At 49.2% G+C, this 26,563-nt stretch overlaps 1 protein-coding gene across 4 annotated transcripts; it reads right to left on the reverse strand.

Moving 5' to 3' along the window:
- Positions 1-836: 836 nt before the first annotated feature.
- On the reverse strand, positions 837-26,130 carry Nsmce1 (NSE1 homolog, SMC5-SMC6 complex component). 4 transcript variants are annotated; one of them, XM_021168117.2, is made up of 8 exons: positions 25,975-26,130; positions 20,828-20,974; positions 5,601-5,722; positions 5,368-5,445; positions 4,380-4,526; positions 2,252-2,368; positions 1,502-1,622; positions 837-1,046 (listed from the first exon to the last, which is right to left on the reverse strand). In XM_021168117.2, exons 1-8 carry the CDS (start codon positions 26,003-26,005, stop codon positions 967-969), a joined length of 843 nt encoding a protein of 280 aa, XP_021023776.1. In that variant the 5' UTR covers positions 26,006-26,130; the 3' UTR covers positions 837-966. The 4 variants fall into 4 exon arrangements, with proteins under 4 accessions (XP_021023776.1, XP_029335524.1, XP_029335522.1 ...); XM_029479664.1 differs by lacking the exon at positions 25,975-26,130 and adding an exon at positions 25,856-25,951; XM_029479662.1 differs by lacking the exon at positions 25,975-26,130 and adding an exon at positions 25,862-25,931.
- Between the last annotated feature and the right edge of the window lie 433 nt (positions 26,131-26,563).

Raw genomic sequence — 26,563 nt, forward strand, 5'->3', positions numbered from 1 at the left:
ACTCACACTCCTAACCCAGAGCCCCCAACTCCAAGCCCTGGCTATTCTAGACCTGTTCTGCTTTCCTGCCGGAGTTCAACAGAGTTAAAAAGTGGGGTGACTGGTGACATCATCGGAACCACCAGCCTAAGCCTCCAGAAGGAACGTTAGCATGTCCCTCCTCATTTGGGCCAGTATGAGTCCTGACATATTGGGGTGAGTAGAAGCAGGCAGGGAACCACAGTGCAGCAAGTAGTGATCAAGGAAGTTCAAGGGGCACTGTGGTTGTGAGCCCAGAGGCCAAAGAGGAGGAGCTGAGGAAGGAAGGAAGGCAGGCTGAGGTGAGCCCGTGAGAACCCTCACCATGAGTCCTAACCTGATGCAATCATCTGAAATCAAACCAAGGTCTCGGCGGCGGCAGGGTACGGCACGTGACCGTCCAGGGGAATGAGGCCAGGAGCAGAGCAGCTGCTGGGAATGAGAGGTGGGATCCAGTCTGGCCAGCAGTTGTGAGGCCAAATGGACAGGGTTTGAGGACAACCTGATGTAGACATAAGGGACAAAGAGGCTGGACTAACTCTCAGGCCACTCGCTGAAATAACTGGTGAGCTGATGAGAACAAAGGGCCCCATGGAAACAGCACAAATCTAGTCCAGCCCAGCCTGCACGGGTCTACTGCACTTGGGGCCAGAGTAAGGGCCTATTGTAGCTGTGGACACTAAGGTTAATATCATGGGCCAAAATTGCAACGAAGCAATGGCACCCAGAGCCAGCCAAAGAGACATCTGCCCAGGGCTGCCGTTCAGGCCAGTCCACTCAACTCGGCAAGGGGAACCCAACCTCATACAAGCCCTGGATTACAGAGCACAGCGCCATCAGGAAATATTTACTAAAAACATGTTAAGAACAAATAATAAAGGAGGCACAGCAGTCCTAAATGGACTGTGAGGGTCAGCCCACTAAGTGCCAGAACGATGCAGGACACAGCTAGTGCTGCCGGGTCCGTAAGGACTTTCTGCTCGACTTGGAGATGCCAGCTTCCCTCTCCTTCTCAGGGTTGTAGACTTCTGTGTATAGAACAGCACAGAGACACACAGTGAGCAGCAGGACGAGTGAACTGATCACACAGTACAGTACAGCAGCTATATCTACAGCTGTTTCCCATGAGGACGTGTCACTGTTAACCCTCCTCCCACAGCACCGTGAGCCAGGCAGCATGGCTCACTGAGGGAGCTGGGGAGTGGCTTTCCCATCTCTGTCCCTGGATGGCTATAAGGACAGCCTTGTTTGGCTCTCACAAACCTTGGGGTCTATTGGATTTTAGAGCCCTGTAGGATAAGGCAGGCAGGCAGTGTACACCTGTGCTTCAGCAGGTCACTAACGATGAGCTTCATGCTCAGAGACCACCTCATGCCTTGGGTGCTCTTGGGGCCCAGACTTAGAACAGAGGTCCCACAGACAGCCCATCACAAGGTCACCCCATCCCATGAGCCACGGGATGGGCACTCTGGAGGCCACATACCTGGTATATCGTGGGGCCAGTAGTCATTACAGTGGGGGCAGTGTGGTTCAGGGATGGACTGGAAGTATTTGGCCACACAAGGCAAATGCATCCTAATTCCACACGTCTCACAGCTTTGACCCTGAAACAAGAAAGCCTGATGATCATGGGCAAGTACATCTCTCAACTTCACAAACCTTCAGTAAGGTGCAAGAAAATGGCTAGCAGGCTGGAGGGTTTAATCTTCCAGGCCCCAACTTAATGCTGGCAATAAACCCAAGCCCCTGACCAGAGAGTACCTGGTGAGAGATAGAGGCATACAGTTTTGTAGTAGGCCAAGTAGCAACATGTGTCGCACACTTTAAGATCAAGAGAAGCATGTTATAAGCCGGAGAATCTGAACATAGAAATATCATGGGCCCCATGGATACACATATAGAAGATCAGTATGGAGCCTGGTTGTCCAAGATAATAAAAAAGAAGCAAACTCAGGCATCCAGCCAGACTGAGTCGTAGGGGACCCTGCAAAGCAGAACAGCAGAATGGTGGGGACAGAAACACCTGCCACAGAGCTACCAAGGCTTAAGGTATCAGCCAGCACCCAAAAGTACCCTGGGATACAGCTGAGTGGCCAAGGAGAGAGCTAGGGAGTGCAGCAGCAGGAGTATAGCATGGCCTGTCCTAAAGCTGCTATATCCTAAGGGATACAGTAACAGTGGAGGTCCAGTGGGCTGAGCATCAGGACCCCACTCCCACTGCTGCCTGCAGTACCTGGATGAGGAGGCCGTGGCAGATGTTGCACATCTTCACAGAATCTGGGTAGCTCTCTCGGATGAACTGCTCCATCTCCAAGATAGCCCGGCCATGCAAGGTGAACTCTCCCTCCTTCTGCAGAGATACAACACACTCACGCTAGCTCAGTGCTGACTCTCCCGGTCCCACAGCCCAGAGTGCAGGAGGACTAGGTCTAGATACTCTAGTCACTGCACACTGTCACCAATCCCAGCCAACCAATGTCAGCAAAGTCCCCTTAGCCAAATCCAGAAAGGGAAACTAAAGGTCAGACAATGGAGGTGAAGGTCTTCTTACCCTCCAGCTCTCAGAACCTCCCCTGCCTTCACACATGTGATGATGACCCCATCTTCACAGCCGCCCTACAAGCTAGTCACAGCTGGTGTCGTCAGCGAGAGAAGACAGAGGCCAGGGAGGAGAGCAATATCCCAATGGGTAACCCAAGATAACCCCAGCCGGCTGCCCACTTCCCAACCCTTTCCCATCAGTGTTGCCCCGTCACTGCCAGCCCTGCCTGCCACTTTACAAATGAAGCTGGAAGAGCCACCGTGGAGTCTCAGTGATCCTGGGCATGTGACATAGACAGAGGGAAGCTGACAGGACAGCCACACACAAAGGTGGCCCTGTAACAGAAGGAGGCTGAGGAGACAGTCCAACAGGATAGTCCCCCTGATACTGTTGTCTTCCACACCGGAGTTCCCTCCCAACCCAGCACACAGTGGGGAAGGATGCTTGCGGAAGACCAGCTTCCTTTCCAAGGCAGAAGTGGTAGGGTGGGAACAGAGCATTTATGAGGTGGCCTGGTGACTAAAGAAGTGAGTGAAATTAGTTCCAGGAGCAAGAGTGGGCAGTGGGCAAGGAGTTCAGAAATAGAAAGGCCGTTGTACACAGAGCACAGGGACGTGGGGCCTCCTCGGATGTGGCAGGAGCATGGCTAACTTGCAAGCTAGTCTCAGTTCTGTGGGAACCTGTCAAAGATCCCGGGTCCATACTGGTGGCCAGCTCCCTGAACCTCCTCCTCCTGCTCTTGAGGCTGCATGCCACTAGAGGGAGCCAACCTGAACTACAGGGAGAGGTGGGCCAAGCTCTGATGCCTGACTTACCACCCTCCAGTCCAGAGCCTCCTAGTGGACCATCCAGCTGCATAGTACCTAAGCCCTTGAGCAATGAAACCTTGTGGGAAGCCTTAGCAAAGGGAGGCTGGATTTCTGAGGCCAAAGATGCCTCTAAAACCGAGTCCCTCGGATCAAGGAACCAGATGCCTAGGAAGGCTTGGCAGGGACCAGCCAGCAACCCGGTCAACAATCCTTCAGTGGGGCCCCTACAGAACTCACAGCAGCCCTGCCCAGAAAGTGGAGGAGCCCAGAGGTGCTCTCCCAACCACGCCCCTACTGCCTGAGCCTGTGCCTTCCTTCACCAGATACATGGTGAACGAGAACTCAAGGGATACCCAGTGGCAGGACTGAGAAGATTGAGGGGCTGATGGGTGGCAAGGTGGAGGGCCTCCATGCTCCCCTCCATAATAGCTCACAGATTTTTTCAGGACTCCCATTAAACCCTTGCAGCCAAAAAAAAAAAAAAAAAAAGCCGGGCAGTGGTGGCACACGCCTTTAATCCCAGCACTTGAGAGGCAGAGGCAGGTGGGTTTCTGAGTTCGAGGCCAGCCTGGTCTACAGAGTGAGTTCCAGAACAACCATGACTACACAGAGAAACCCCCTGCCTCGAAAACCAAAAACAAAAAAAAAAAAAAAAAAAAAAAAAAACAAAAAAAAAAAAAAAAAAAAAAAAAAAAAAAAAAAAAAAAAAAAAAAAAAAAAAAAAAAAAAAAAAAAAAAAAAAACGCTTGCAGCAGCTCAGCGCTGTCTACAGAAGGGACAGCCAGCAACTTCATTCTGAAAGGCACCTGATAAGCCTTCCATTGATTCCAGCCTCTTCCACTTGTGGCTGCAGCACTTAAGACAGACCATGTGAAAGTCAGGGAACACAGGCTCTCCTCTCAGAGGTCACGGAAAGCTTACAATAGAGAAGGGCCCACAGACAGGCCGGGCTCAACTGCTAGCACACAGACTGTGCACTCCTGAGTGAACAGGGGAAGGCCCCAGGGTACCTCAATCAGCCACTTGCTCTGCACAAACTTCTGCAGCACCTGCTCGGCCTCCTTCTTCCTCATCTTTTTGCCTTTGAGTTGATCAACTAGGTTCAAAATGTTTGTAGAAGAAGCAAAGCCAGTTTCTGAGTCAACGATCAGTTCCAACTGCAAGAGAGAGCAGTGCCTTACTCATCTATTTGAATAACAAACTCGCCACCTAAGCCTCCAGCCAGCCCTGGTCGGGATGAGCTAAAATGGCCCCAACACAGGCAAAGTGGTACAGACAGCCCTTCAGGAAGAGAATGTATAATCAGTAGACATGCCCAATCCAACTCCTGCCACACTGCCCCAGAGCAGCGCTCCTGCCCTGTCTCTGTCTCCCAGAAAGGAGGAAAACCAATGGCTGGGCACATGAGGCAGCGCCTCTCTTCCCTCAGGCAGAGGAGCAGAGCCAGTGTGGGTCAGGAGAAGCTGCATGGACCCACACCAGGCACATCCCTAGGTGCTAGGTATCCTATGTGCACACAGGTTGTGGCCCTTGTCCTAGCTTTATTCTCCACACACTGCAGACAGCCTAGGAGCAACACGAAACGGTTAAACTAGAAAGTCTACCTGCCTCGAAGGGCCCAAAGTTTCAAGCTGAAACTGGAGAGGGGCGCTCCTTTCCCACCTTCCCCAGAGCTGCTATGTGCCCCCAGGACTCAGAACGTCTTAGCCAGGTGTGTGGCACGTGGGCTGAGCACACTGCTACAAAGCTTGGACAAACCGTTCAGTGAGCGCCTCATTAAAGTGCAGGGCTGGGTTTGGAGCGTTCTGGGTCAGGGACTGGGACCCATGCACTCCCACGAGTTCTCAGGTGATCTGTTTGACAGGTAGCTTAAGGCCTGTCACTCCCTGTGAGACCCAGGAAGCTGGGAAGCATGACAGTGACCTCCACAATTGCCATTTCTATTTCCTCCCATTAGAAGCGCTGCATACGGTAGCAATGAGTACGGTAGGTACTCACAGCCTTTCTAAACAGATCCAGCTCGTTCTCTGCAAAATCCGTAGCCATTTTGGAAACTGAAGTTGTAGCAAGATTCACCTAAAAATAAACCACATAAGGATCAGGCCACGTCTCCACCACAAAGCTGATCACTTTCTCACCCCTCTCTCAGAAGCATGGGTCCCGCACCAGCTACTGCAGAGCCCTCTGAGCCAGTTTCTCAAAATGCCACTAGAGGGCGCTGCCTCACATACCAGTGCATAAATGGGTCTCCCATCATCTTCCGTGACTCCTTTCTTTATCTCAATATACAGAGACTCCAGGACACTGTTGATGTTGTTGATGAAGTCCTCCAGCTTATCTACAGTAGCATTTCCTGGAAATAAGCAGGCGGGGATGGGAGTGGATTCGTCAGAAAAGCACACACAGCCTATTTCAATCTCTGGCGCCTGACCACACTAGCAGCCCCGACAGAAATGTTTTGGCTTTTTGGGCCAATGCCAATATTGTGGTTTCTTTCTTCCCGGAGTGCTCAAAGATAAGCTGAGACAGATGGTGTTGTGAGGCAGAAGGCCGACGAGATTGTTATCTCAGACCACTGAGACAGTGGCCTTCCTTCCTCTTCCCCAAGGCTTCATGCTACGCCAGTTGCCCTCCACAGCTCCCTCCTCCAAGAAAGCTAGCCAGGACACATCTGAAGGCCTTGGGCCAGCCCAGGCCTGAGCCACACCAGGGTAAGAGAGGCTCACTGAGGCACTCACAGCAGAAGAGGCCCTGTTCTAAGCATAATCCAAGCAGCTATTGCCCAAGTGTCCTCTCACTGGCCCTTCTCGGGCCCTGGCAGCTCTGAGCACAGGCAGAGACAGTGTGAACTGTGGGAGCCTGGCTCTAGCAGAAGCTCCTGCTATGCCAGCCATCAGGAGGCCACCAACAGGGACCTTTTTGAGAGCCATGAGTCTGAGGAGGGGAGCAGGTCCAGAAGCAGTGTTGCAGGGGGCTTGGGTGAACAGATACTAATAGCTGGTGAGAAAGCCCAGGAAAGGCTGCAAAGGGAGAGGGCACGTGTTACACATCCCAGCTTGGAGATTCAGCCCCTCTGTAGGCTACAGAGGCTGCTTTAACACAGTGAAGGCATATGGCCAGCTTCATACACTCGAATTACCTATCTGCAGTGTGATACTTTCAAGGCAAGACTATTACTGTTTTCATTTATTAAAATAATGTCAAAAGATTCATACTTTAGAATTACTTTGGTAAGTCCAGCAGTGGTAGCTCATGCCTTTAACCCCAGCACTCGGGAGGCACAGGTAGGTCTCAGAGTTTAACAGCCAGCCTGGTCTGCAGACTGAGTTTCGGGACAGCCAGGGCTACACTGAGAAACCCTGTCATGAAAAAATAAATAAATAAATAAATAAATAAATAAATAAATAAATAAAACCAAGCAAAAAAAATTTTAAATAAAGAAAAAAACAAAAAACAGAACCACTGAGAAAAAAACTGCAGGAAAAACAAAAACAGAAACAGATACCATGCCACCATTTATGTTGTGCAGCTTACTAAGGCTTGCACTACAAAGGAGACTCATCTAAAGGGTCAGTCTCACTTCCTACAGAAAGTGGGCATTTCTAACACTGTATAACAAAAATAAAGCCAGCTTAAAAGACAAAAGGTAGTATTGGTAGCAGGGGAAGACATGCAACGACCCAGACTCATGGGTGGGTTCACAGTAATAGCAACATACATGTGCTGCAGTGGCTCTTTGTCCCTTTGTTTAATAAATACAAGTTAAATGAAAAATCAGTATCAGCTATTAAGTGGAAAACAATGATACGGGAGGAGGAAGCCAGGACTCAGAGCTGACATTCGCACCTCCCACTGAGGCCCCCTGGCACCAGAGCCGATGCAAAGGGGCCTTCCCCATGACGCACTCTGCTGGGCATGTAAGATGGCTGACACACGGTGAGGACCCCTTCTCGTCCCAGGTACCAACTTTGAAAGACTGACACTAATTCTGACAAGGGACTCAGGTGCTCAAGAGCCACTGTAATAGAAACAGCATGGCTTCCCAGTGAGGAATCACTTTACACACTCAGGAATGAAGGAGGATGTGTCTGGCACTGGCTAATGCCCAAGGAGGAACTGGCCCTGAACAGATGACTCTGTTAACTTACATCTACCCCAGGCTTGTGCACTTTACATAAGCTGATCTCTTTTAGGTCTCAGCCCCAAGTCATACTTAGAACAATTTAAACAGAGACAGGTAGAGACTACAAGTCTGTCCACTTGGGCAGATGGGAGACTTACACAGCAAAGACACTGCCAAAACTCTCTCTTATGTACATCAGTGTTGGTCTTTTCGAATAGTTGTTACCTAGGTCCACTTGCCCATCTGGCAGACAGGACTACTGATGGTTGTGATCCTGCACTGCCCGCTTTGAGCTGCCATTAGAGCTATGTCTTTGGGAATGGGCCTAAAGGCTGGCTCTAAGTCAGTAATGTCTCCTTTGTTATAGGACTGGAACCTAAAGGCTGGTCACTCCTGCTAAGCAAACATTTACATCCTAGGATCCTCAGCTGCCCCTACTGCAGCAGGCCTGTTTAGCAGACCACTTATCTCTGGAATATTTTGGAGGCTAAATTCCACTTGTGTGACTTAAGTTCTCCAAAGCAAATCTATTATTGAGTCATTTATAACACCAGTTTTAATACTTTGAATTTCTTCAGTATCACTACCTCTCACTGGGTAAGTGACAAGATCCTTTGTGAATAGGTTCAAACCAGTCTCACCTCCCTCTGAAAGGGACAATTCATATTTTCCACCAAAGAGGTACCTCAAAGTGTCATTCAGAAAACTGCTCTCTGTGGGCAGATCAAAAGCACTCTCTTTTATACTGTACTTTCCGAGTCCTTCGGAGTGGGATGCGAGCAACCCTCTTTTCACACAATCACCCAGGAAGGCCACATTCATGTGGCTGCCTCCACCAATGACCTCGTGCTCAACAGGTCCCCACACCTTCACTATCTCTGAATTCGCTTTGCTATTTGGTAACAACAGAGCCAGCAGCAAAGACCCGCTTCTCTGTGAGCTTGTCTTCCCTTTCATCCCTGAGAGCCAACGCAACTTTTTACCTCAAAGCCTCTCTTAGTCACTCCAGATGGCCTGCACAGCTCTCGGTGGTGCCCTCTAATCTTAACAGCCTCCTGGCCAGGCTTGTCCCTGACAAGCCAGCCAGAGTTTCCAGCACTGCCCTCCAGAGTTCTCAAGCAGTAACCTCATGGTGGTCACCAATTGCCATGTCTGGACACCCACCCAGAAATCCCAAGCCTGGCTCCAGGTGCCAAGCAGCCCCACGTCCTTCCAGAAGCTGCCCAGCCCATTCCATGCTAAGCTGGCCAGCTCTGGGGTCTCTCTTGACTCAGCATCAAGGTCATTGCTCTGCCTTTATTGCTCCATGAGGTCTTGGCCAAAAAGCGACAGTTTGCAAACCTGCAGAGCTACACGTGCCCCCAACTGTGCCATGTGACTCAAAGGCAAGTATTTCCAGTCATGAAATCCTACTATGAGAGATTTAAGAGTTAATTACCATCACTCACGTCAAACCTCTCTTCAGAGTCTTGAACCTACTGAGAAAATGGCACATACTTCAAACATCGAGGGTCATGGAAGCCCGTCAGAGACTGCTTTCCCCAACAGCAGCAGCCTGTGGCTGGCAGTATGAAGTGTGGTCTGCTCAGCCACAAGGTGAGCAGGCTCTGGGCCTACCGCGGGTCTGTCTCCTTGTCATGCAAGCACCTGCTTTTCTTCTAGGCTGTAATCATGAAACTGTAATTAATGCACCGTGCAGCCTGCTGGACACACTGGGTACTGGTGTGGTGCATTTGTCATTGCAACCACCCTGCCAGGTGCATTCCTAATGTCCTCCTCCTACACTGGTCGCCTAAAGAGAGTAAACAACTCGCAGAGTTTCCCTAACTTGGACATGGAGCTGGGCTGCCAAACTCCAGATCCTCAGCGCAGGCAAGAAGCCATACACCCTCAGCAGAGAAAAGCTGACAGCCTTCCCCCACCACAACCCAGAGCTGTCACAGTACTTCAGTCACAAAAAAGGGGCTCTGCCAGGGGATGGGAGGAGAGCACAGGAATTGTAGCACCCTGGATGAGGTCACCAGAGGGGCTGCTGAAATTGGAGATGATTTGCTGGAAGCCAAGTGGCTGACACTGGCATGCACAACATCAGTTCAGTCCTCGCCTGGTCCTACCCCAAGATGGGCTGCGGAAAGGGCAAGACCCATAGAGGCCAGGAAGAAGCTCTGCTGCTTTTCCATCAGGCCATGTTTGACAGAGAGGCAGTTAGCGCCTGGAGCCCTGCTTCACTGGGCGCTATCCCACTAAACAAAACCAGCCTCTCAGACTCAAAGCTTAGCCCACTGAGTCCGCTTTTCTCTGGCTTAGATGTATTTTCTCCCTTTTGTATAACTGAATCTAGTGTGCTTTTACTAAAGAACCTCTTGCTAAATCAGAGCCTGCTTCTATAGGTTGAGGGGCTTACAGTTCACTACACACTGGACCCCAATAGCAGACAGTCAGGAAGTCTGCTGCCCTAACCTCTGGCCAACAAGTATTTTTGTTCTAAACAAGTCACCAAAGATAGGAAATGCTATTTTTAGACAGAGAAAATAAAGAGTAAAAATCAGCCCTAGGGGTCCAAACCTTTGTGAGCCAACTTGTCCTGTGACAGCAAGAAGGCCACCTGCTGAGTTTACTAACAAGGTGGGGCCCTGCTACAGACCCAAGTGCTGGGCAGAGCTGACCTCAGCTGGAGCAATGGTTCTCAGCCTCGTGCTGCAACCCTTTAACACCAGTGGTTCTCAAGCCTCCTAACACTGCACCCTTTATATACAGCTCCTCAGGTTGTGGGGACCCCAACCATAAAATTATTTCATCGCTACTTCACAACTACAATTTTGCTACTGATATGAATCGCAATGTAAATATCTGATATGCAATCCTGTAAAATGGTCATTTGATCTCCAAAGAGGTTGAGACCCACAGGCTGAGAACTACTGAGTGGAACAAAGGAAAAGCTGGCAGGAAGGACACAGAGGTGCATGGGGACCCTGGGGTTTCCCCCTTCAGAGCATCTCACTCATCGGTCCTAGAGAAAAGGCTATCTTGACCTTTGGATCTGTGGGTGCAAAACTGAGAAGACCACAGTGCAGCTGTGTGCCCTGCACAGGGCAGCGAGAGAGGAGAAAGAAGCATTTTACATGAAGCACAGGACACACCCGACAGTTCTCAACAGCAGCACGTCGGGTCACCGCAGCACTGCTCGTTTTTCTCAGCAGGCCCTCATGAAGCACCACGCAGGATGGACATGCAGTGATGCATCCGAGAGAACCAAAAATCACACAGGGCCAGCCTTTTGGTTCAGCATGAATGATGGGGGCTGCCTGCACTGGTCTCCACCTTCTATGGTTGTTCTTCCTTGTATCAATGTTTCAAAAAAATCCTTGGGCTCACAACTGCCTAATGACTCCTCCATCTTCAGGAGTCAAGTCAAGAAAGAGAAAAGTAGCCGACCTGGCACGTGGTAGATAGACTCAAGAGTGCGCTAAGCAGATGGACTGGCTTAGTTGGGCTTTCTATTGCTGTGATAAAACACCATGACCAAAGCAACTGGGGCGGGGGGGGGGGGTCAGCTTACACTTCCATATCACAGTCCATCACTGAGGAAGTCAGGGCAGGATTCCAGGCAGGAACCTGGAAGCAAAAGCTACTATAGAGGCCATGAGGGAATGCTGCTTACTGGCTTGCTCCTCGTGGATCGCTCATGGTCCTCACTCAGTCTCTGCATGGGCCACCAGATCCAGCTTACTAGCTTGGGTTTTAGATGCTTTCTTTGTTCAGGGGCCCATTTTCAAGCATGCCACAACCACTACTTAACAAACGAAGACATTCTAGTGAGCAGGTCTACTCAGCTGTACCAAAACAAGACATGATGATGTGCTCACTACAGAGCACCTAATGGTCCTGCCTGGGCGCTGAATGTCCCTGAGCACTGCCACGCCACGGGCACAGTATATCCATGCAAGGACACTCCTCTGGCCAGAGGTCTGCTGTGCAGCACTGCTCCACAATGCCATTTTCCCATCCTGGTTGAGTTCTGAATGTCAACATGAATCGTCACATGCAAACCACTTTCTCAGAATTTTACTGTTGACCTTGTCAGTATGGATCCCACTGCAACTGCTCTTGCTGAAAGCGGGTGTCCATCTACCCTTTACAGAAGCAGCAAGGGTGACAGCTCTGTGCCACCAGTGCAGCAGGAGAGGCCCAGCTGAAACCAGAGTGCCTCACCTTGCTGGATCTGTAATATGGAATTTCCTCTCAGGTTTCATGAGAGCAATGCTGGCTGACACACCAGCTGACAGCAGGAGATACCACTGTAAGCGCAGCCTCCCACCAAAAGGGCGGCCACAGCAACTGCACACTCGGCAGGTTCTTACTAAAGACAAACAAGCATATACAAACCGGGGGGGGGGGTCTTTTTAGCATGTTAACTGACTTAGACCACTATAGGGCACCGCACACCACAGGGCTCTACCAGTTTTCAGACTCTAACATGGCCTGGAACCCTACTGTGAAGAGACTAAAAGGATCCACCCTGTTCCCTGGCTGTTTCTGAGCTGTAGTTTCTGACCTGAAGCAGGATGGTGAACACTCTTCTCCAGAAACTGGACAGACAGGCAGTAGGCAGTCATACATAAGAAGCTCAAGTATGAGCAGCCCAGCAGCCACTCCTAAGCCACAGACCTAGCGCAGGAAACCAGCTTCTTAAGCACCAACTGGACTTGTGGTGAGTCCGATCACAACTCTATCTATCAGCCAGCCCAGGAAAGAAACCATTTATCCCAGCTAACTCAGTGGTCAGGACACAGTTAACACCTGAACACGTCCCTGCTTCAACTACAGTGTGCATCCCTATGGATCTGCCTGCTTCCAGCTTCCCCAGGCCAGCAGCCTGCATTGACCCACAAAAGGCCTCTGTACTCCTCCTCCTCCTCCCAAGGAGGAGCAGTCCATGTATATAGCACAGGCTCACAGCCAGCCGCTCTGCAGCCCAGCTCCTTCAGTACTTTATCCTGCAGGTCTGAGGCACAGTGCAATCCCTGAGGCTAGATGTGGGAGCAGGCATGCACTGTCACAATGGCTCTAGGTTCCCATTCTGTACAGGCCACTAGTTCACCTTTATCTGAGCTCCTGCAGCTTGCACGCAGGCAGTGGACTGCCCCCCTCCATATGTTGCCAGAGTAGAGCCAGATGCCATGTTCCACCTTCAGGGTGATCTCTTTCCTCTTCCCTCTGCAGTTTTCTTGATGAACTCCACTACAGTGACCTTCTGTGGCTCGTGCCCAGAGCTCCACCCCATCTAACATTCCTTCCAGGGGAAGCACCCCCAGGCTCGGGTGAGCTTATAAACTGCTCATCACAGCCAAGGAGGACAGGCATACAGTAAATTCACTAAAAATACAAGAGTACTTTACTGGAGCTACTAAGTAGCTAATTGCACTAAGACCTTTCTGGGAAGATGTGTTTACACAACATGACACCGCTAGAATGCCAGCATCACATGTGACTCAGCATGAGAAAAAAGAAAGAGGTGCAAGTGTGTCAGCAGCTTGCTACCATCAAATCTGGGCAAAGCAGGGAAACATCTGCGAACACTGGGGAGACTCCGTGTTTACCAAACTGTTTACACAGCACATTTCCGCTACTTGTTTGCTGGGCTTACTGGAATGTTTTCCAATCTTAATTTTTTTTAGATGTATTTATTTATTTAGTATCTAGGGGTCTTTGGTCTGTATGTATGGCTGTGCATCACATGTGCTAGAGGTCAGAAAAGGGTACTGGATCTCCTAGACTGGAGTTACTGGTTTGAGCCACAATATGGTTACTGGGAACCTGACACCTATGTCCTCTGCAAGAGTAGCCACCCCATATGCTAGGAGTAGTGGCACACGCCTTTAATGCCAGAACTTGGGAGGCAGAAGCAGGTGGATCTCTGTTTGAGGCCAGCCTGGTCTACAGAGTCAGTTCCATGGGTTATATAGACCGTATCTTAGAAAAAAAAAAAAAAAAAAAACAGCCATCCCTGACCTCTTAAGCCTTGAGCCATCTCTTTAGCCACCAAGCTGTTTGTCTGTCTGTCTGTTTGTTTGCTTTTTCAAGACAGGGTTTCTCTATGTAGCCCTGGCTGCCCTGGAACTCACTCTATAGACTGAGCTGGCCTCAAACTCAAGAGATCTGCCTGCCTCTGTCTCTGTCTCTGTCTCTGCCTTTCTGCCTCTCCTCTGCCTCTCTCTCTGCCTGCCTCTCTGCCTGCCTCTCTGCCTCTGCCTCCCAAGTGCTAAGATTAAAGGTATGCACCACTAAGCCCAACCCTTAATTTTTTATATCTAAATTTTAAATATTTTATCTTCAGAAGATAACTTTTATACTTTACTAATAATTAACATAAAGCAAAATCAGTTACAAAATGTCAGTGGCACTTGCAGCCCTTAGAGAATTTAGGGAGAAATGCTAGTGAACTATGAGCCCGAGAGTCAAATGGACATTGACCTTGCCTCCAGATGGCTCCCATTTGGAGATGCTCAGTTGGTGAATCACTCTCCATGAAAGCGGGAGAACTCGAGTTCAATCCCCAGAACTCAGAGAAAGGTAGAAGGGCACAACAGACCTCACAGATGTTGCCCTCTACCTCCACAAGCACACCCTCCAGGACAACCTACACTCATCAATACACACATATTAGAAAATGTTTCTAGGGGGCTGGAGAGATGGCTCAGCGGTTAAGAGCACTGACTGCTTGCTCTTCCAGAGGTCCTGAGTTCAATTCCCAGCAACCACATGGTGGCTCATAACCATCTGTAATGGGATCTGATGCCCTCTTCTGGTGTGTCTGAAAAGAGCAACAGTGTACTCATATGCATAAAATAAATAAATAAATCTTTAAAAAAAGAGAAAAAAGATAATGTGTCTAAAGCATAAGACAAACGCTGGTCACATTAGTGAGGAAAAGCCTAGCCGACATCGCCTCCTCCTGACACCTCGTCTGACCTCATCTGACTGGGGAAGACCCAACGCCAGTTTTGCAGGCCTCCGCATACTCCTGAAAGTGGCCTGGATCTAAGCAGGAGGAGGCTTCATACAAGAGAAGCTGAGGAACTCTCTACAGCTACCTCACGTAGCTATGTGCACTTCAGCTGTGGCGACTCCAAACTGATACACTCTATGTAAAAATGCACACTGAATTCCACAGCTACGACATTTCTAAATATGTAAAGTGTTAAAGTAACCTTATATGAGTGTGTAGTGTTGGCCTGGAGCCCAATTTGTTAATGGGCTGAATTACATAATTTTATGAGTGAACTTTCTTTTCTTCTATCATGTATCCCAGGCTGGCCATGAACTGTCTCTGTAGCCAAGAATGAACTTCTGATCTCCCAGCATCCACCTCCTAAATGCTGAGATTACAAGCGTGCACACCACACCCAGCTTATGTGGTACAGGGCTAGAATCCAGGCTTCACGTGTACTAGGTAAGCACATTATCAACTGAGCTACATGACCTCACTGGCTGACTTCAAATCTTATGGTGGTATGAATAGGAATGGCCCCCATACATTCATGTGTTTGAATGCATGGCCATAGGGAGGTGTGGCCTTATTGGAGGAAGACAGGCTTTGAGGTCTTATATAGTCAAGCTACACCCAGTGTGAGACACAATCTCCTGCTGCTGCTTTTGGATCAAGATGTAGAACTTTGAGATCCTTCTCCAGCACCATGTCTCCCTGTATGTTGTCTCCAGCACCATGTCTCCCTGTATGTTGTCTCCAGCACCATGTCTCCCTGTATGTTGTCTCCAGCNGTATGTTGTCTCCAGCACCATGTCTCCCTGTATGTTGTCTCCAGCACCATGTCTCCCTGTATGTTGTCTCCAGCACCATGTCTCCCTGTATGTTGCCGTGTTTCCCATGACAATAATGGACTATACCTCTGAATCTGTAAGCCAGACACAAATTAAATGTTTTCCTTTATAAGAGTTGTCAAGGTCATGGTGTCTCTTCATGGCAATAAAACCAAAATAAGACAAATGCTAAACTAACCCAACACTCTTCAAATAAACCCACTTGATCCCCCTGTATCATCTTTGGGTTAGAATCAGCATATCAGCTTGAGATGCTCGCAGTAACCCATGATCTGTGATCTCTGTCCTCACAATGCCTTTGGCATGACAGTCATGCAGGCCTCATAAACTAAGGGCATAGGCACTCCCTTCTCATCACAGTTCACTCAGTCAGGGCAGAATCAGTATAACACGAGAATGTGGGACTTTCTCAGACTTTGGAATACCTGACTTTATATAACACTACATCTTGGGATGAGACCCTAGTCTAAATATGAAATTTACTCAGGATTCCTATACACTTAATGACAGGCTAAAGATCATTTTATGTAACAGCTTAAAGAATGTTGTGTGTGAGAGACTGAGTGTGGGACCTTCTACTGTGTCAGGCTGGTGCTCAGCAGATTCCAGGCTGTGCAGCATTTGGTTTAGGAGTGCTTCATCTGTATTTTAAAGTTTATTTTCCGTTCACATTCGTTTATTTTGCAGCAGTCAGAGTAGGTTCTCTCCTTCCACTATGTAAGTCCTGGGAACTGAACTCAGGTCGTCAGTCTTGGTGGAAGACACCTTTACCCACTGAGTTATCTCAATAGCCCGCTGTCAACTCATGTTTCTTATTTAAAATTATGGCAGAGGGTTGAGCTTAGAAGGGGCAGCTCTTCCCAGTCTCCCCAGAAGCTGCCTGACCCTCTGGCCTTCAAGTGCTTATTTCTCTGGTGACATAGACTCTCCTGATATACTGGGTACCTCTGAAGTCTTCTAGATGTGCCTCCAGCTCAACCTGGTCAGTCTGCCATGGCTGAAACCCTGCACAGCTGAGCTAGGACAGCTCAAGTCTCACCCCACTGCTGCCTATCATACAAGAACCACCCAAAATAGTAACCTAACCCAACACTAGTTAGTTTACTGCCCCTGGTTCCTAAAAGCCCTGGAATTTCCAGGGTGAGGGCACCTTTTGTTCTAATGGGGAAGCTCTAGGTAGTTTCAAGGTAGGAGCTGGTCACCAGAAAGACAGTGTCAGCATCAGAATTCCCCAAACACTGGGGAAAGGAAGAACTAAGGCCTGAGTTAATCACAGACAGGATGCTCTAATTAATCAGGCCTATGTAATGAGACCCTCATAACCCCCTGAACAGTACTGGGACCCCAGAAAAACACTCCAAGTTCTGGGAGGGTGGTATACTTAGAAGGCTCAAAAGTACCACACCATCTCACCTCCCAAATCCCACCCTCCACATTTTCTCTATCTGCCTATGTATGAGTTACACAATTGTGGCAGACATGTCCAGCCCACAGCCAACATGCATCTCAGGACAGCCACAGATGATGAAGTTATCATATCACAACATTAAAAGGTCAGAGATCCCACTTCCTAACAAATGTATACAAAGTACTTTCCTGAGCGCTGAGTCAGTCTAGCGAATTAGCTAAGAGGAAGATGGGGTCACAGAAGCCCTTGACTTAGTCAAAAGTGCATGACCTGAGACTCACAACTAGCAACTTGAATTGGGACAGTGTGGGACTGTCACCCTTTAGCCTGTGGCATCTGATGCTTCTCTCATAAAGACAGTGTCAAACTTAAGTGAACTGCTGGACACCTGCCCTGGAGAATGGAAAAGGCAGCATGTCTAGTGTGTGGTGGGGATCCCAGTCAGTCTCTCAGGAGTTCACTGGCCTGTGCTGACATTCTGTCCCTCTCTGGACTGTTTGGAGAAGGAAATGTCCCCATTACTCCACCTAGATCCAATGTGGAAATCCTCCACTTAGCTCCTAACCTCTGTTTTCTAAACTGCCTGTTCCTATGACCAGCAAGGGAATTCTACAGACATGATGTGACTCACGACTCAAGGTCACCAGTCCCTAGCACAGAGCAGTCTCAGGCAGTAACACCGAACACTGTACATGCACAGGGATATAAGCCCTGCGTAGAATCCAAGGCATTTAGCAAAATACACAAGTCTCCAGATTCTCTCTGAGGAGCCAGACGGCTCTGCACCAGGAGTTCAGGTCAAAATCTAACTCCTCTGGGTCAAGGACAATGGGGAATAAACAGTCCCCAGGGGCCCCAAGGAGACACCAGGACAAACAGTGCTTCTAATGAGCGTGACTACAGCCGTGGCAGGCAGGGCATGGCCTGCAGATCAGTTGCTGCTTTGTACCACAAGTCTCCTACAGTGTTGGTCCCACTGTGCAAGGGACTATTCTGGGCAGTGCTTCAGAATATAAGAGAAATAAGACTGGGTCTTGCAAGCATTTCTGATTTTTGTATCACTGAGCTCCATCATTAGTTGTTTTAAAATCTCTCTAGTAACAAGAATTCTTGGATGGCAGACAGGGCACGACAGCCTCGATAACCCTGCTTACCTTAGCACATGCAAGCACAAAAAATAGTGCACATGGCCAGGTGTGGTGGTGCAAAACTTAATCCCACCACTCTGGAAGCAGAAGCAGGTGAATCCCTGTGAGGTCAAGGCCAGCCTTGTCGACATAGTGAGCTCCAGGACTGCGTAAAGAAACCCAATCTCAAACAACCCAGAAAGAAGTGGGGGGGGGGAGGGGGCGGTAGACTGACAGACAGCCAGACAGGATGCACACAATCACAGAGGCTTCCCCCAGCCAAGGTGCTACTTTCTGACATCAGCGGCAGTGGCCGTCACGTTAGAACAGGGCAGGCAGTATGGCGGCATGAAGACAAGTGCACACTCACTTGGCCTATCCCTGCTAAGTCTCCTGCCCAGTCTCTGAGTCTCCTGTTGTGCTTCCTTCACACACTAGACTTCACTGTGGACGTGTATGGACAGGAGAAAGCACAGTACACTCGGGGTTTAGTACTAGCCCTAATTTCAGGTATGCACGGGGAGTCTCAGAACATATCCCAGCAGACAAGGAGCTACTGCTATAAATCACTTCATAGACAAATTCTACAGGACTTTCCTAGATTAGGTCATAGCAACTTAGAGATTAAAGAAAGGCCAAACTTCTTTCATTCCGAGCAGTAAGGCATCATATGGCTCCAGGACAGCACCACAAAACTGTGCTGTTAACAAGAAACCAAAAGGAAGAGGGAAGAACAAAACCTGCCCTATAGCTAAGAGATGGTCTTGGCTGGGAAAATGTTGGCTGTGCAAGCCATGAGGACTGGGTTCAAATCCCCAGCAACCATGTAGAGCCAGGGAAGGGAGTACACATCTGTAATCCCACTGGATTACACATATGGGGAAGTGGGGCAGAGACAGGAGAACCCCAGGAACCTTAGGCAGGAGACCCCATCTTAAACAAGGTGGAAGGAAGGAGAGGTGTCCTCTGACTCTCACATGTACACCTGCATTCATATTCCTCCCCCCCCCACCCCTTCTCACTCTCTTTCTCTCACACACACACACACAGGAAAAAGCATAAGACACAATCTCACAGCCACCAGGCTATCTCTGAAGGATGCTAAGTGGTAGACATTAAGTTCTATGGGGCTTGAAGCAGGGAGGATAGGTGTGGCACTCCTGCTCAGTAAAGAGTCTCTCAACCACTGGGCGTGGTGGCGCATGCCTTTAATCCCAGCACTCGGGAGGCAGAGGCAGGCGGATTTCTGAGTTCAAGGCCAGCCCAGTCTACAGAGTGAGTTCCAGGACAGCCAGGGCTATACAGAGAAACCCTGTCTCAAAAAACAAAACAAAACAAAACAAAAAACAAAAACAAAAACAAAAAAAGTCTCTCAACCAAGTTCCTCTTCCACTGCTCTTCAGGCAAAGACAGCTCACAGGCTTCCTAGAGGACAGATCCCAAGCAGACACTGATCACAGTTCCCTGCTTCAAATTCTCCCAGAGGTCTGCACTGTGCGCTGGCCTCTTCTTATCTGGGAACAGCGCCAGCAAGCACTGGCAAGCTCCAGAGCAGAGGACACCTCAGTAGCCCGCCCTGCTCAAGGCCTTCAGCCCGATTGCTTCTGCGCATTAGCTTCCTCCCAGGATGTGCTAGAGTGTCTCATGCCCTCTGCTCTGGAGAACAGGCTTACATCCTCTCCCCACTCATGTCTTGGAGGAACCCCGTTTCTATGTTCTGCCCCCCCCAGGTCCGTGTACCCCATCTCTATGGGCCCTCCCTTACCTCTAGAGAGCTCTAACTGAACGCTTCCCTCTTGTCCCCTCCTCCCCTCTCCTCACTCCTGCCTTGGTTCACTTTTTTAAATGCCATGTTATTGTTCTCGTTGTTAAAATGAGAAATACAGAAAGGGAAACAAAACTGCAGAACAAAAGTGAACACCTGTAGTCAAGAATATACTAACACAGCCAGGCAGTGGATGGACACCTTTAATCCTGGCACTCCGGAGGCAGAGGCACGTACATCTCTAGGTTTGAGGCCAGCCTGGTCTACAGAGAGAGTTCTAGGACAGTCAGGGCTACACAGAGGGAAAAGAAAAGGAAAAGAAATAAAAGACTAATACTACAATATGCTCAGTCCAGCTTTCTTCTTTAGAAAGGAACACAGCACAAAATGAAGTGTCTGATTCCCACTGGCCATCCTCTTCTACACCCCCCATGCAGAAGCCAGCACCACTGCAGCTCACAGCACAACCTCCCAGTCCCCTCTGGTACTTTCCTAAGAAAGGAAAGTAATTTTGCACTTTCCCAGAACCCAACAATAACATCATAGAGTAGGGTCAACTTTTCTTCTCATTTACAAACTCTCCCATTCGGACGCTCGACACAGTCGGCTTCCTGTGAGTCTAAGGAGCTTTCCTTACTGACCCCATTGCTTCTACTGCCCTTCCAATGACTGGAGGCCTCAGTGTGTGCCAAGCCCTGTCCCCAATTACGATCTTATACCTCCCAGTGACTTGCAGAGGAGACACTCCAAATGCAAAAGCCTAACACAGGGCACACAGCCGGCACTCGTACCAGGCTGGCTGGATCTAAGGCTGTGCCCTGCCCATGTGCTAAACTTGCCCTCTTTCTAACAACAGACACCCAAGCACTCTTCCGTGCTAGCCTTAAGTCACTCCTCAACTCTCAGGATCCCGTGAGTTACAGTCACTCTTCCGACTCTGAAGACATGGACACCAGTACAGAAGTGCACGCGGGAGCCCTGCTGTGAACTGTAACTTCACACATTCACAACCCAGGCTTCTGCTTCTCAGACTAAATGGCAGAGTCACTTTGGGGAGGTAGAGAAAGATGAGATCAGAGTCTTGAATGGCCGGGTCAGGGCTACCAGATCATTCTTCTCTTGTTGCTATCCCAGCATCGCTACTCTCTGATCAGCAGCAGCAGGGGCTGTGGGAGCAGGGACACAGCACTTACGGTCATGGACCTGGTAGCAGTGGTTCTGCAGACGCCGAACCTCCCACTCCTCCAGCACACCGTGGGTCATGAGCAGCTGCAGGAAGCGCCGGTGCACATCCGTCATGGCTCCTGCTCTCCTCGTGCTGCCCTGCATGTTGGAGGGAGCTGAAAAACAGGTGGCACCGTCACCTCTGTGCACACAAGAGCAATGGTGGGGGTCTGTACTTCATCATGTTCAAAAACACACACTGCCTGTGACTGCCAAAGTTCAGCTTGTGCTGATGACTCCATAAGTAAAAGGAACCGGGTCGGCTCGAGTCCATCCCACTGGTTGTGGAGGTTCTGGAGCCATAAGCACACGTTCTCGGCCCTCCTAACTAACTACTTGCAAAGTGGTGACCCGGACCTCTCAAGTCTCCATCTTATTCAGTTTTTAACCTAAAAAGTGGGAACGATGACAGAAATGTTCTCCCAAGAACTCCTGTAAGTCAGTGAGTTAACACAGGTGACATTATAGTACCGAGATAAGCAGCAAACCTGTGCCAATCACTACAGGGTAATTCTCAGTCTGTCCCCTGTCCCCTGAGTCTGGACCACTTACCAGCTCAACAGCCATGGAGAAACTAAGCCAAGGCCTTGCGTTCTTTCTATAAAAATAAGGTACCCTCTGGCAAGACAACCTCAACAGACTCTAGCTTCCCCTCTCCCCAGCTGCCAATAAAACATGTATCAGGAGGACTATGGGCCATTTCTACAGTCCTCTGCTCTCTCACAGAAAGCTATCTTTTGGGTCCAGCAAGATGGCCTAGCAGGTAAAGACAAGTGCCACAAAGTTCAATCTCCACAAAGTTCAATCTTGAGTTCAATCTCCAGGGCCACCATGGTGGAAGAGAACCGATTCTTGCAAGTTCTCCTCGGACCTCTACACGAATGCTATGACATATGTGAGCCACACCCACACAGAGACACAAAAATAAATGTAATAAAAACTTATCTTTCTGCAAACCACAAAGATCAGAGCTGATAAACACACACCTGCTCCTGCCAGGCAGGCGGGGCCTGGGCAGGGCTAAGGCAGGGCTGGGTGGATGGTGCGGGCCACGCAGCCACACAATTGAGATCACACTCTGGTCCCCCTCTCTCCAAACACAAGAAAAACTCTGCAGAGGATACCCAGAAAAGCATCCGGGATCTTGGAGGCTAGGCTGACCACGTGACCAGAGGTCCAAGAGTATGCTTTGGAGTGACTGACAGCCTCTGTTTCCCAGTCCCTATAAATTAGCTTTCTGAAGATGAGAAGAGGAAAGCAGATCTTTGGGTTTTTTTTTTTGTTTGTTTGTTTGGTTTGGTTTTTTGGTTTTGTTTTTTTTTTTTTTTTTTTTTTTTTTTGAGAAAGAGTCACACTATATAGTCCGGGTTGGCTTAAAACTCACCATGAAGACTAGACTAGCCTCAAACTCATAGAAATAAATACTCCTGTCTCTGCCTGCCTCTGTTTCCTGAGCATGCTGAGACGAAAGGCATGAACTACCATGCCTGTCTCAGATGTTTCTTTTTTTAAATTTTAGTTCTGTCTTCCAAGATCGCCAGCTCAATGAATAAGCATGGCTTAAGGATTCAATTTCTGCCTCTGCGTGACAGGCAACATGAATTCTGGCTACACAATTAGATTAATGATAATAATGAAGAAAAAGAGCTCAATAGCAGAGAGCTTACCTAGAATGCACCAGGCCCTAGGTTTAACCCTGGGATGAGGGAGGGAGAAAAGGAGAGGGGAAGAGAAAAGAAAGAAGAAACCCAATTTAAGGATTAAAAAACCAATCTATCCTGCAAACTGAGCTAGTGTGGTTTTATTAATGAGTCAAAATGTACTTTATGTTTTTTTAAAAAGGATTAGCAGAAATAAAGATCATCACAAAGTGGCAAACGGTCACACAAGCACACACACACACACACACAACTTCTTCACATGCTTAGGCCTTTATGAGGAGGTCTCACAAACACTCGTGTTAGTTTATCAGGGTTGCGGCAGCACACATAAATCCACCGTGGGGTGGGGAAGCTTGCAGTCCTCTGGATCAAGGTGAAAACACAGGAAATGCTAAGTGCATAGGACACTAAGAACACAAGGAGAGGTGATCAGCAGGACAGCAAAAGCTGAAGGGAAGGGTCAGGTCTGCCCTGCTGGCTGCAGAACAGGACTCGCCAAGGCAGCCAGAGCCAGGCTACAGACTGGACTGACTACGAGACAATGAAGTTAGAAGCCAATATCCAAGAGGCAAGTAAGGCAAGCCCATTTGCTCAGATTTAAGGAATGCAGTTATAAAGAATCCATTCTAGCCGGGTCTGGTGTGCAGGGCCTCATGAACGCAGCCCGAGGAAGGGTGGAAGCAGGGGAGACGGAAAGAAAGGACGAGACATAAGTCATCCATCCGTTCCAGGATTGGCATCCGTCAATCAATGCAGCAGAAGTCAGAAGAAAGGGGGGAAAGCACGTATTGAGTCAGTACACACAGAAAACATGTTGATAGCGTGATCACGTTACACGTAACCAAGATCTAGAGTAGGAAAGGATGTCCTTAGAAGACACAAAAGCCACAAAGGACAAAGCATAAAAGAATACAGTACTGGCTGACTTCATTATAGAACCTCACCAAAAATACCAAAGGAGGGGAAGGAAGGGGAGGAGGCGACATGCTGGAAGGTGTTTAAAATACACTAACCACAGAGCCTTCTTCAGAACGCACTAAGAACCCCTGCGGATCAAGAAGAAGAGAAAAATAAAGAGAAGAGCGGATGCGGAAGCAGCACGAGAGGTGATGGATAAACAAAAACACATTAAAAGCTGGCCTACATGTGATCACACTAGAGAATCAAAGACACACTGACGTGGTCACAATAACACACCCCAGCATTCCCGGGACTCAGAAGGCTTTGGCAGGAGAGAGAATGAGTCTGAAGTCAGTCTGGACTCTGTACAGAGTGAGTTGCAGGCCAGTGTGGGCTATAGAAAGATTCTTGCTCAGGGGTTAAGAGCATGTTAAGAACTACCTGTTAAGTCCAGCTCGGGGATCCAAGGTCTCTGAGGGCTTCACACACATACCCATACTCAGACACACATATACATGCATAAAGTAAATCTGGGAGAGAGAAGACAAAAGGAGGGAAGGGGAGGGGAGCGGAGAGAAAGTGAAGAATCTTCAGCCGGGTAACAGTGGTGGAATCCCTGGCCTGTGACTTTCATCCTCTTCTGGGGAAAAACAGATTCCAGCAAACTTGCAGGTCCCCAGAAACACATTATGTACATTCCTTACAAAAGTGTCCACACTGGCCCCAGGAGATGTGTCCATAGAAACATCATGTAATGGAAGTCTGGCAATACTATAAATGCCTTATCAACCGAGTAACAGCCATATAAAGGGATTCAAATCACACCGTGGAATCCAGGACAGTGACAAAGAAAGCAAGGCTGCTCACATCCACATGGGTACTGCTCAGAACACACTGCACGCAAGCTGGGCACTGTGGCTGCCTTTCATCCCAGCGCCCTGAGGCAGAGGCCAATAGATCTCTCTGAGTTCAAGGGTAGCCTGCTCTCCATTGCCAGTTCCAGGCCAGCCAGGGAAAGAGAAACTGTCACAAAACAAACCACAAACACACAAAACCATACCATATGCAAAAAGCAAGTCACACATTCACAAGGATGCCAAACCCAGAAAGAACTGTACACAGCGATCATGGCAGGGCCATAGCAACTCAGTGAGGCACAGCGATCATGGCAGGGCCATAGCAACTCAGTGAGGCCTATCAACAGCAAGGAAAACAGAGTTCAGAGTAGTGGGAAACTTTGTAGAGGAGATCCAATGGGGGCTGGGGGTATGGAATAATCCATTTCTTAATCTGGTGCTGTTACACCTGAGGTGTTCGTTTTATCTTCATAAGTATGTTACAAAACAAAAATACTTAAAGACAACTTAAATATTAATTAGAGGAGAGTGGTATAGAAAAAAGGTCAAATGGTGTGATGTGGGGAAAGTGGGTCAGAAAATGGGTGTGGAACCGATCTCAGGAGCCATGCTTGCTTGTGGCTAGGATGGCAACTATCTGCAACGAGGGACTCTGCAGAGAGGATTAACCATAGATAGGGGCAGCCCACTCAAAGGACTTTAAAACCCAAGCGTTTACAGAATAAGCAATGCTTGGGTTCAGCATGGGTGGCCTGTGCTAGGCAGTGTTAATGCGCTGATGGCACAGCCTGGTTTGAAACGCACCAGAACCTCATGAAGAACAGTGTTCCCCAGGAGGGAGCTGGGGCTACAAAGGTACACAGGTGACGGCGATAGTGACGGACAGTACTGCAAAAGCAGTTTCTCTTAAGGCACTGCCAGACCAACCGTGGTTGCTGGGCAGTGGTGGTGTACACCTTTAATCTCATCACAAGGGAGATAGAGGCAGGCAGATCTGAGTTCAAGGCCGACCTAATTTACAGAGTAATTCCAGGACAACCGCGGCAATAAAGAGAAACCCGGTCTAGAAAACATAACCACAGATGATTAGATACATTGCTTAGATAGGTAGGTAGATGATAAGCAGACAGATAGAACAAACCATGATCTAGGTTCCTTCTCTGGACTTCTCCAGTCTTGGTATGGGTTAGAGGTGTTATTTGTGGTTATCAGTACGAAATGCAACATAACACAGACCACAGGAATCCTACACTTTCCCAAAATCGGACAAACGGATGATTCTGAACACATTTAGCCTCGGGCTTTCAAATGCTGGCTCCACAAACAAAACAAAAGGGGAGTGGGGGGCGGGGCAGGCAAGGGGAGGGTGTGGTCGTTTTGAACAGAACGGTACAAGTGGCTGTCACCGAACAGTGTCAGTGACAAGGCACACTTCCTCCGGCTGACCCATCAGGAGATCGAGTCAGGAGCTACAGGCGTTCCAGGTCAGCCTAGGCTACATGGTGAGAGCATGTCTCGAAAAGACATTTTTTTTAAATTTAAATTAAAAATAAGCAACTTGTTATGGAGCTGTTCCAACCCGTGCCTTTTGCGGGCCTCAATATCTCGTCAGCGCCAAAGCCCGCGCCGACCCGTCGATCCCGTCGCCCACAGATGCCCGCTCTGGTCCCCGCAGCACCCCAAAGCCTTCATACGTACCGCAAACCAGCGAGATCACGCCGGAAGCCATTCTCGGAGCCCGCCTCCAGGGCGGAGAGATCGCCAGACTGGAGCTCCTACTGGTGGGCTACGCGCATTCTCCCGCTCACCAGCGGAGTACTTCCGTTTTCCCCGCCCGCTCTGTTGCTATGGCGCCTCGGCACCGCGGTTTCCCGCGCGGTTTTCGTACTTCCCGGAACGGCTTCCGCCGCCCCCGCCTCTCGCTCGCTGGAGGAGAACCCACGGCGGGACGATCCACGGCCCACGGCCTGTGTCGTAGTAAAATTAATGCAGGCTTTAGACTGGAAACGAAGAATGTGGCTTTTGTTTTCCTGTGGCCTGAGCTAGAAACTTGGCACTGCCGCTACTGGTTGAGCGGTGACCTTTCATGGAGCTACTAAGTGGAGTTAAAACAGCAGGTTCTGGGGTCGGTGAGCGCAACCTGTAAAGTGCTTGCTGCCCAGGCAAAGAGAGACCTTGTATCAAAAAACAAAGCGGAGGCCTTCCGAGGAACCACATCTAGCGTAGACCTCTGGCACACACACACAGAGGAAAAAGCATAAGAGACGATCTCTCACACACACACCAG

Source organism: Mus caroli, chromosome 7 (genome assembly GCF_900094665.2).
Source record: "Mus caroli chromosome 7, CAROLI_EIJ_v1.1, whole genome shotgun sequence".
Classification (NCBI taxonomy): Eukaryota; Metazoa; Chordata; class Mammalia; order Rodentia; family Muridae; genus Mus; species Mus caroli.

Excerpts from the sequence above, each read along its gene's own strand:
- Nsmce1 (XM_021168117.2), bottom strand. The coding sequence starts at position 26,005 with ATGGCTTCCGGCGTGATCTCGCTGGTTTGCG. Across the intron at positions 5,446-5,600 it reads GGAGACCCATTTATGCACTG|GTGAATCTTGCTACAACTTC; the intron begins GTATGTGAGGCA and ends GTTTATTTTTAG. Across the intron at positions 1,047-1,501 it reads CTGGCCCCACGATATACCAG|AAGTCTACAACCCTGAGAAG; the intron begins GTATGTGGCCTC and ends TTCTATACACAG.